The 11,473-nt window shown below is 49.6% G+C and overlaps 1 protein-coding gene across 1 annotated transcript in view; it reads right to left on the minus strand.

The window, feature by feature from the left end:
* Window positions 1–11,159, minus strand: part of SPOCK1 (SPARC (osteonectin), cwcv and kazal like domains proteoglycan 1) — a 509,504-nt gene extending 498,345 nt beyond the window's left edge. The window contains exons 1-2 of the mRNA XM_047778695.1: window positions 10,998–11,159; window positions 10,197–10,382 (exon numbers count right to left, since the gene is read on the minus strand). Of these exons, the coding sequence (XP_047634651.1) occupies window positions 10,197–10,382 (186 nt within the window). The 5' untranslated portion in view covers window positions 10,998–11,159. The remainder of the gene's footprint in view (window positions 1–10,196; window positions 10,383–10,997) is intronic.
* Window positions 11,160–11,473: the final 314 nt, after the last annotated feature.

The raw sequence follows: 11,473 nt of genomic DNA on the forward strand, positions 1-11,473 counted from the left end.
GGTCTCTCTCTGTTTTGTCAGTAAGTTCATTTGTATCTTTTTGTTTCAGATTCTGCAGGCAAGCCATCAGTCTCTTTTTTATTTATTTATTTACTTACTTACTTATTTTTGGCTTTTTTAGGGCCACACCTGTGGCACGTGGCGGCTCCCAGGCTGGGGGTTGAATAGGAGCTGTAGCTGGTGGCCTACACCCCCGCCACGCCAGATCCGAGCTGCATCTGCGACCTACACCACAGCGCACGGCAACACGGCATCCTTAACCCACCGAGCAAGGCCAGAGATCGAACCTGCATCCATCCTCGTGGATACTACTCAGATTCATTTCCACTGCACCACAATGGGAACTCCCAGGTACCTAATTTCTAAAGCCCAGTGGGAACTGTAGGTGCTCTAAAGCCCAGGACACTTGACCGCAGAAGGAAGGAGAAGCTCATGGGCTGCAGACACCAGAGGAGCAGGAAGTGTTTTTTAAAGTGGGAGGCACAGCAAGACAGCTGTGGAAGAAAGCACCTAGCCACAAAGTGGGGCAAGGTGAAAAGACCATTCTTCAAGGGTTTGGCCCCTCGTGCATGTCATTTTTCATAGGAGACTCATTCCCCTACCTCCCCTGCAAGGGTGTTACACTGAAAATGTACAAAGCAGCCTGTTTAACTAGGAAGGTGCTTGCTTGGAATCACTCCCAGAGCAAACACTTCCAGGTCTTGCCCATTTCCAGATCTTCAGCCCTGGTCTTCCCACTGGCTGCCTGGTCTTCCCACAAGAGCCTCCTGTCCTCAGCTGGCTCACCTGTCATCTGCCATGTCTCAGCTCCAGTGTCCTTCCTAGGGAAACCTTTCCTGACCAGAGAAAGGAATGAGCCCCTGCCCCTCTCCAGTACATATTCCCAGAGTGTCTGTACCTTGGAGCACTTTTATCAACTGTACCCAAACAATTATTCTATGACTACTGACCTGTCACGCTAGATAGTAAACTTCAAGAGAGTAGGAGCCACATTTATCCTCTCTACCCAGCACCCAGCCAAGGCCTGGCACATAGCTGGCAGGTGCAGAACTCTCTTGCACCAATAAAGTGCCATGCCCTGTGTTAACTTCATGATTGTTTGGGTTTTAAACCATGGCCACCCTGCTTTGGCTGTGGTGAACTACAAGTCCTCTGATGGCCTGTAACAATCTGGAATTGAAGGGCTGGATGTGCGGAGAAAAGGAAAAAAGGCCTAGCCAATGCTTCTAGCATTTCCCCATTCGTTCCAGAGCCAAACCTGGAGCTCTGGGACTCCTGAAAGCCAACAAGCATTTGCTGGACCCTGCAGGAGCTTCCCTAAGGACAGTGATGCAGAACCTCACGCTCCCAAAGCCAGCCTGGGACCACGCTGCCGGACAAGACGGGTTTTCACCTTTTGAGATGGGCTAGAAGCAAGTGAATCAGAGCTTAACATGGAAAGTGACACCAAACAGGTCTTACTTAGCATAATAGGGCCCCTAGGAAGTCCTTCATGGATTAGGATTTCAGGTGCCACTGGCCTCAACCCCCTCTCAGACACACTGTGAGAGTTTCCAGTTTCAGAAGAGGTCCAATGAAAACTGGAAATATGATGGGAAGGTCTTCTGTGCCAGAAGCTGCAACCAGAAAAATAAAGGAATGCCCTGTATGGAGCCTCAGACAACCTTACAGACCAGCAAGGGATGAAGATCGGCTCAAGGGAAATGCAACAATTTTCCCCAACCTTGATCTAAGACATGAGCCAGAAAGCAACATCCACAGCTGTGTGCCAGAAACTCACTCAGGCTCACAGGGGAGCCTCAGAAATTATGTCATAATTGAGGTACACCACTCCCTGAAAGATCACACGTATCTATTTTCATGCCAGGAGCTCACGCCATGCTCCTGAAAACCCCACAAAGTTGGAACAATCACTCTAGTTTTACAGATGAAGAAACCGATCCTGCAGTCAAGACCCAAGTTTATCCTTACAAGACTGGAAGGTGAGCTCAAGTTAAGAGGCGCCTCTTCACCAAAATCGGACTCAGCCTCAAAGAACGTTTTACCTGCTCAGGGGTTGTCCCCAACATGTAAGGGGGGGTTAGTTTCTCTGTGAGGGTCCCTCTGCCTCTCAATAGCACGCTCATCTGCTGGTAACCATAACCACTGTTAATTACTAACAGAATGAGAGACACACATCCAAGGCCAGCACGACTCAGTGGGGCCAGCCATCATCCGACAAGAATGCCTTCTCCTCACCTGGGAGGTGTGCCGAGTCCTGGTCTGGTAGAGTTCACACATTCATTCATTCATTTACTCAAATTCATTCAAACGTTCACTTAGCAGTGCTGGGCTCAATGGTAAAGGTCTAGGGACAAAGATCTCTGCACATCGGTTGAGCCTCACAGGGATTATAACGCTGTAAGGTCCTGGCTTAGAGACAGGGCTTAGATTAAAACCAGTTTTTCCTACAATGAGTTATCACCTCACATCAGTTGGGATGGCCATCATTCAAAAGGCTACAAGCAATAAATGCTGAAGAGGGTGTGGAGAAAAGGGGATCCTCCTACACTGTTGGTGGGAATGTAAATCGTTACAACCACTATGGAGAACAGGAAGGAGGTTCCTTAAAAAACTAAATATAGAACTACCATAAATGATCCAGCAATCCCACTCCTGTGCATTTATCTGGAGAAAACCATAATTCAAAAAGATACATGGACCTCAGTGTTCACTGCAGCACTATTTGCAATAGCCAAGACACAGAAGCAACCTAAATGTCCATCGACAGAGGAACGGATAAAGAAGAACTAGTACATACATGCAGTGGAATACTACTCAGCCATAAAAAAGAACAAAATAATTCTATTTGCAACAACATGAGTAGACCTAGAAATTATCACACTACCTGAAGTCAGACAAGTGACTTAAGACAACACTAATATGTTGAATCTAATTTTAAAATCATACCAAAAAACTTAGTCACAAAACAGAAACAGACTCAGATTTCAAAACCAAACTCATGGTTACCAAAGGGAAAATGTGGGATGGCTGGGAGGATGAGTTGGGAGGTGGGGATTAATGTAAACATACTACTATACACAAAACAGGCAAGTAACAAGGACCTACTTACTATATAGCACAGGGAAATCTCAATATTGTGTAATAACCTACATGGGAAAAAAATCTGAAAAGGAAGGAATCTATGTTTAACTGATTCACTTTGATGAACAACTGAAACAAACACAATATTCTCAGTCAACTATAGGCTAATAACAAAATTTTTAATGTTTTTCGATATGTGTGTAACCTAGAATTTCCACCTACCCAACACTGTAAAAGCACATATGCCGGTAATCATACAGGCTTTCCTTTCCCAGAGATTCATCAAGAGATGTGCTTAGATAACAATTCAAATCAACAAAAGGCTAACAGACCACCTACCGTGTGTCAAGCATGATAAGACATATGCTCTTTCTTCAGGAAGAACCCAACCATTCAAGAATCCGAAATACAAATATATACAACTATAAGCTGAAGAATAATACACACAACAGGAGTTGTCAATGAAAATAATTAGCCCCCACTTGTTGTGTAGTAAGCCAGACACTTTGCTAAAAGCTTCACTTGAATTAGCCACTTCACTCTTCGTGCCAACCCTGGGCGGCAGACTCCTGTGACGTCTGCCCACAAGGCATCCATTTCCCCTTAAGAAACTACCCTTCGACCCTCCTTAACCGTGTTATCCAGTGCAGTCCTCACTACCATTCCATGCCCACTTCTCGGGCCCTGCCCCCAGGCTGGGCACATACCCAGGCCTGAGCAATCAGCATATTCTACCAACTTGGCCAAAGGGATTGATTGTGGGATGGGTGCTTCACACAGGTACATAAGACACGTCTCAATTCTTGGACTTTTGTGACAATATTAAGACATAAGAACTGCAGGAGGATGTCAATGTGCAGTTGCCATGAGCCACCGCATGGAACTCATCAGCCTGAGAACACAACCAGCATGGAGGCAATAAAGGCCAAAGATGGGGTAGGCCATGAAGAAGGGCAAAGAAAATGACACACACACGCACCCCCTGTGATGCGATCGGGTCCCACAGGCCCAGCCTTATCTGAATCCACAGCTCGTCAGTGGAATTTTCAGTTACACGAGTTGCATCGGTTTTCTGTTCCATTTCAGCCAGCTTGGACCAGATTCTTAGCCACTCGCAATCCAGAGTCCTCACCAATACGATGTGATCCTCAGCTACTTGACAAAGGAGAAGTCAGAGATTCGTTAAGGACAAACGGCCTAAGGTTTGGGGTTGGGGGTGTGGCAGTGTGCATTCAGGCCAGAAATCGGCCAAACTGCTCAGAGCCTACATTTCCCCTTCATCCACCAGTGCCAAGGTGGAGACACACAAGCCGCCTTGCTACAGGCCCTTTCTGCACAGTGACTTCACTTCTTGTTTACCTCTACCCTGAGGGGTAGTCCTCTGGGATCTTGGCTTTACCCCCGGGTCTATGAAACTCTTCCTCCTGGGCACTGCCTTCTTTTTCAGCAGTGCACAAAAATGGTGCATCTTACAACTATACTGGAAAAAAGTCTGGCCAAGGAAAAAAAAAAAAAAATCTCGTAACCTTAGGGAAATTACTTAATCTCTTACAGGAAATTTCTTCTGTCTGTAATTATCTTACCTGGGGCGATGAGACCAGGTACCACGTTGGGTCTGAGCAATTTCCTAAAGAACGGCAACAGTCACCTCCCCAGAAGAAAGGTAAAATGAGGCATCCTGAATGGGTTCGAGGGCAGACCCTGAGTGTGTTTGGTTTGAAATATATACAGCAAGTAAATGTGTAAGAAATTATTTATTATAAAATATTTAATTACTAACATTACTGTGTCTCCCCAATCAAGATGAAAGAGTTGGAGTTCCCGTTGTGGCTCAGCAGGCTAAGAACCTGACATCGTGTCCCTGAGGATTTGGGTTTGATCCCCAGCCTCTGGACCAGTGGGTTAAGGATCCAGTGTTGCCGCACGCTGTGACCTAGGCCAACGATGTGGCTCGGATCCTGCATTGCTGTGGCTGTGGTGGAGGCCGGCAGCTGCAACTCCAATTTGACCCCTAGCCTGGGAACTTCTACATGCCACAGGTGTGGCCACAAAAGGAGAAAAAAAAGAAGATAAAACAGCTGAGGTAAGGTTCATGCCCCACTCTCCCAGGGGAGGAATAAAGGTATCATGATCCATATGGGACCACTTGCTTTTGAAAATAATCCCATCAGCATACAGGAGTCCTCATCCTCCTAGCAATCTAGTTCGGGGGAACCACAGTGGGGAGGGCTGGGTGGACCAGGAGATGCAAGGGAACTCAGCCTGGGAGGGTCAGCTAGGGCAAAAGCTCTGCCATCCTTGCCAAGCAAAAACTAGGTTCTCTCTGCCAGGGCAAACTGAAGAAAAGGACAGAAAATATAAGAATGGCCTCAAGGCCCATCAACTTTTAAACTGTCCCTTTATGATAAAGTTCCTGTGAAATAATTATTTCTATCAGTGGTCATCTACTACAAGGGATTTAAGGTAGTGGGTTCATTAAAGAAAGTCAGGATCACAAACTCATTTAATTCTCCTTGAACCTGTTTAATCAAAATGATTTTCTGCTACTCTCTATTACAAGCCAGGTTTCTGTGGTGACAGATTAATGACTGATCCACTAAGCCATACCACCTCCCTTGTCACCAAGCCCACAGACTGAGCCAGCCACTATTCTATCAATAAGCCTCACTTGCCCTTGAAACTCATTATAGCGGAGACACTAAGATCAAATGAGCAGATGAGATGCTCACTGCCACGCCAGTTCTGCTACAGGGACCACCATATCCCACAGAGTGTGCACGAGAAGCAACACACATGCGGGCTGGTCCTTGTGGTTCATTAGAATTACAAACTCAGGTCACTCTGGAGTAAGATAAATGCCAGCCAAGGCAACCCTTCTGAGTCTTCGGGCCTGCTCAAGGTAATTATCCCCGAGTTAAATGTCAGGGCTAGTTTCATGACTGCAAAAGAAAGAAAATGTCATGTTTAGTGTAAGCAACGATATTAATCTAATCAGAAGCTCGTTATTAGCAGAAGATAAGCCCTGATGTGACCCCCTACAACAAGCTGTGGCCACCTGGCTTCTCACACTACTTTGGCTCAACCTAGGGCTCTCCCCTGGTCGCCCTCAGACAGGTCGCAGCAAAGCTTCGCAGTGTGACACCAGGGGAGGCTCAAGGCCAAAACCCACCCACTCGTGAGGGGCTGCAGTGCAGAGCAAGAGTTGGAGCGCCTGGGGCCAGTCCAGCTCCTCCCCAGCCCAGCCCCAGGGGCAAGAGTCTTCACTTCCCAGTAAATAATAATAACAGTACCTCCCTCCTAGGCTTGTTACGAATATTCAGTGAGAGAACATATGGAAAGTACCTTAAACAATGACCAGCACACTAAGTGCTGGATAAATGTTAGGTATCAATTTCTGCAATGTTTTCTTTTTTAATTTCAACCAGTATAGATTACCTTTACAAGGAAAAAAAAAAAAAAAAACACTCACTTTTTAAAGAAGAACACAGATTAAGAAATAGTGACGCCTAACTTAAGGGACTTCATCCAATAGAGCAGAGGTGACCTGAGAGAAGACAGTGTTTATTTTTCTTGCTCACCCTTGCAGCCCACTGCCTAGCATGTCATAGACAGTCAAATATTTGCAGTAATGAGGAATTTCCATCGTGGCACAGAGGAAATGAATCCGACTAGGAACCATGAGGTTGCAGGTTCAATCCCTGGCCTTGCTCAGTGGGTTAAGGATCCAGCGCTGCCATGAGCTGTGGTGTAGGTCGGAGACTCATCTTGGATCTGGTGTTGCTATGGCTCTGGCATAGGCCAGCAGCAACAGCTCCAATTAGACCCCTAGCCTGGGAACCTCCACAGGCCACGGGTGTGGCCCTAAAAAGACAAATATATATATATATATTTGTAGTGATGAATGAAGGTATAAACAAATGTAGCAATGGGAAGAGGAAGCTTTGCTCACAGTAATGATTATGGAAAGCCAAATTAGAGTCAGAAAAAAAGCAGGAGAATGGCTGTAGTTGACCCCTCAACCCCAAACCACATGGAGTTAAAAGCATGCCAGTGGGAGCAGCTGGAGGTGGGAAATTTATTGTACAACATAATGCAAACATCTGTCTTTTTCATCTTCTTCCTCTTAATACTGTATTTGTGCAAAAGTCTTGGGTCTCCATTTGGCTCAAAACATACCAACTGCTGGTCTTTAAAAACAAATAATGACCAAACTAACAGACCACTGGTATTTAGGAGCAAATATCTGTATGTTGTTCTCTCTCTCTCTCTCCTGACGCCATGGCTCCAGGCAACAAGCCATGGAGTAGTTGCGAAAGTTTTACTTCTGGAAAGAAGTAGACGGTGATTGTGTATCTGGAGCCATAGGAAGGCTTCAAAGCACGAAGCAGAGGCTGTCACAGAACACTCAATGAGCAGGGGAGCACAGGGCGCCGGCCGCCATCATTTCCACTTCAAAGTTAGCCCCGCAACAACCACTAATGGCCACCATTAACTCTTTAAAACGAGCCCTTAGTTTTCAGTATCTCAGGTTCAAGCATCATTTCTAACTCACTCTCCACCAAGTGCAAAAAAAGAGACTAGTCAGGGGAAAGGCAAGAAGGCAAGATGATTTTCAAAAACTGACAAGCACTGTAACAATAATCTCAGGGCAGAGCCTTTCAAAGTTATCACTGGCTTCCACGGAACTGCAACAACAGCACAGAGGCTGAGCTTGGTTAACCTCGAGCAAGGCCTGGCTGTGAAAATAAGCAGGCTGGCTGAGCAATGCCACCATTAGCTGGGACTCTGTCACTGGCCACTGAAGGATTTGCTGGTTTCCACAGGAAGTCAATCTTCTAGTCCCTGGTCCCCAAGGCCCAAGGCTTTACGGTTATTCCAAGTAAAAGACCCTAATGAAGACACTCCGACTTGGCCTCAAAGAGCATCTAGTTTGAGGTTCACAACACATTAAAGCAGTTAATGGCATCAAATTATGTCTGACCCATGGTGAGCATCAGAGACTCCAGGAAGCCTGTAACATGGTTGATGATTAAAGGTACTCAGGATTTTAACAAAATCTTTAGGTGTTTTTCATGCTAGGCTGGATTAAATTATCATTTTAAAGGAATGTATGTGCTAAAATTATTAGTTTAAAACTTAAAATCGTTCCAGAAACAAAAAAGCAGTGCATTTGAACAAAGAAGCTTTTCTCTTGTTAAGCTTTGGACATTTTACAAGGCAGCATTTCTTAATCATCAATAGGAGTACCCAGAATGTTCATGTGAAATATGGATTCCCAGCCCGCTTCCCCGAACTGTGGAATAAGAAACTCGGGGTCGGGGTGAAGCTGGACACTACAATTTAACCAGCACCCCAGGTGGGAGCTTCACAGGGATCGGTCAGGATTTTCAGTCCAGGAATTGAAAATATCACCATGTGCAAGAAAGACAAGAAGTGAAGAGCAATGCAATCTTTCAAAATTCAAAGCTGAGGGGGAAATAAGAATAAAATCATGTTTATGATACACCAAGACTAGAATACTATGAACAGGCACAAAGCACCTTTCCATAACCGAAGACCAATAAGCACACTCTTTCCATCTGACACTGCCACTCGAACCAAGGCATGTGTAAAGGTACCTTCTCCACGCCCGGCCCAATTCTCCCAGCTCTAGCCCAGTTAGGCATCTGCCTTGTTGCTCAACTCTACCTAAAACATGATGGCAAAAGAAAGAAAAAAGCAAGATCAATTCTACCCCATGTGGGTCCAGGAAGGGGAGCTTCCTGGGGCATCTTTTGGGCATGGCAAAGGGAGTCAGTGCAGGGCTCCTCAGAGCTGAACAGAAAAGAAGGGACTGACTGATGACAGTTAACAGGTCAGGTACAGGGGGATGTGTGGCAGAGATCTCATGGCGGGGAGGCGGGGTACAGGGAGTACGAGCTCCAAGAGCAACGCCCCACATAACGGTGGCAGTTCGCTGAAAGTATATGAAAGCCCCTTGCGAAGAGAAGACCACCACTACCTAGAGGGAGAGAGAAAAGGAAGAGTGAGCCTCTACTCAAGGCCTATGCTTCTCTGGAATGGGACCTGGACAGGTGCTCTTTAGAAATTTCTAGAAAACATCTGAATCCATTGCATTCCTCAGATCCTCTGTCTGAAGGGCTGGGCATACCAGCGAAGGAAGTGATTCTCACACACACACACACACACCCCACCGCAAAGAGCCCCATGATAAGACCAGGACTCTGGGCTACCGGTTTCTCCCAAGGGCAGGAATTCCTAATGTCAAGTATCATCCAAGTTTGTTTCTGGCTCCCTGGAAGCACAGGACCCCAGCCACCTGGGGCCACCGTGTGGAGAGCTGGCAGCAGCGCCCACAGCACAAAGGGATGCCATCTGCTGGAAAGACGGTGCCAGGTGCCTCTCGTCCAGCATCCTCTGGGGCGTACCTGGGGAGCAGCAGCAAGCCTGGGGCAGAAACAGGCAGATTGCCTCTGGGCGCCCAGGAATAACTTTCTCCCCTCCCACAGCTCCCAGGCTCCCTGGGCAGAGCAATTATCTGCCACCCAGGCTCCGGCTCAAGGCAGTGGACCAATTCCACCAGCTGTCCCCTCCCTTTCTCTTCCCCTAAAGAGGACAGGGGTCACAACTACCATGCTCCCACCTCACATTTAATCAGGCCCATGGCCATGACTCTCCCAACCTCCTGGGACACCTGGCTCCCTATGCAATGAGGTGGGCTCCCCGCAAACCTAACCTCTGCAGCAGGCATTCTCCTGGAACACCCTAGAGATGGTCGGCATCAGCTGCCAAGGAGGTTCTCCAGGGGGCTTGGCAAAGTCAACCATCAGCGTTAGGCGAACCCACAAGCTTAAGGAGCCTCTCCCTCCGCAGCTGCTCGCTGTTTACACCACACTCAGCGCCGTCACCTGGCCCAGTCCTACACCTGGACCACAGGTAACAGGCGAAGCGCATCAAGCCTTCGAAGTTCTCTTCAAAGTTCCTCTCAGGCAAGACGATGCCCAGGAAAACGGGATCGACAAGCTGCCTGGGAAGTCGCCCCCCCCCGACCCCCCACCTCCGAGAAGGTCCCCCGCCCCCGCGCAGGGCCCGGCCGCGGCGGCGGTACTCACATCTCGAAAGCGGTTCCAGTACTTGTCCCGGTCGTACTGGGAGACTGTGCTCAGCCACTGGTCATTGTCTAGGAAATTGCCGTTGTTGGGGCCCGCGCCCCCGGCGAGCGCATCCAGGTGCCGGCTCTCGACCTGCAGGAAGCACCACGCCGCGGCGGCCGCCGCGAGCACCGCGATCGCTGGCATCTGCGGGGCAGGGGCACGCGGGGGCAGTGAGCTAGGAGGGCAGGGCGGCGGCGAGACCCCCGCCCGGGGCCGGGGGCCTCCACCACCGCCCCCCCCCCCGCTGTCTGGGCGGGGGATCTCCCAGCGGGGACAGGGTCAACCCTAGCACACCTGGGGCGGATCTACGGCTCTAGGGACCCCTCTCCCAATGGGGGACTCAGTTACTAATGAAGAGGCTGCGTCACAAATTAGGGGCTGCTATCAAACTATAGAGAATCCCTGTCATCTATTCTCCGGGTGCCCCACTGACTGCCACTCTCTGAGAGGAGCTTCAGCACCCCTCCTCAAAAACGGGGGAGTCCTCGAAGCCAAGCCGCACTCCCAGAAACGGCGCCCAGAGCTCCGGGGGAGGGAGGAGGGGAACGGGGCTCCGAGGAGCAGTCCAAGCTCCGGCAGAATGGGGGGTGGGGGCAAGCCCGCGGATGGGGGGGGTCTCCCCTGGCCAGCCCTGCCGCCTGGGCGGATGAGAGGGTCGCGCGGAGACAGCCCCAGGCCCTGACCCCGCCAGCCCCACGGCGGCCGCGGGGACGTCCCAACTACGCCAAGTTGGGGCGCGGGGTTCGGCGGGGCACGTACCTTGGGGCCCGGCCCGGGTGCCCGCGACCGAGTTGCTCGAGCTCCTGTGGCGCGGTCGCCGAGAAGGCTGATCCGGGGGCTCGCTCCCTTGCGCTTCTGCCTCCCGCCGCCGCGCGTCCGGCCGCTTTGTGAGCCCGCAGCGCTCTGGCTCCGCTCGCTCGCTCGCTCGCTCGCTCGGGCGCGGCGTCCGCGGGCGGAGGAGCCCGAGCGCACGAGCCGAGGCCTCTGGCGACCCCTGGCGGCTGCAGCCCCGCCGCCTCCGGTCCAGCTGCCCAGGATCTGGTTACCGGCCTCTAAAGGCAGGGCTGAAATAAGCTTTCAGACCAAGTTGGTGAGAGACAGCTGAAGGGACGAAAGATCTAAGGCCAGGAAGAGGCCACGTTGAGCCATTCTCAAAAGCAAGGTTGTTGAGCCACTTAAGTCAGAATCACCTCAATGCGGGGAGGGGAGGTCTTTTTAAAAGTGGGGATTCCTGG

This window comes from Phacochoerus africanus, chromosome 4, assembly GCF_016906955.1.
Source record: "Phacochoerus africanus isolate WHEZ1 chromosome 4, ROS_Pafr_v1, whole genome shotgun sequence".
In the NCBI taxonomy this organism is placed as follows: domain Eukaryota; kingdom Metazoa; phylum Chordata; class Mammalia; order Artiodactyla; family Suidae; genus Phacochoerus; species Phacochoerus africanus.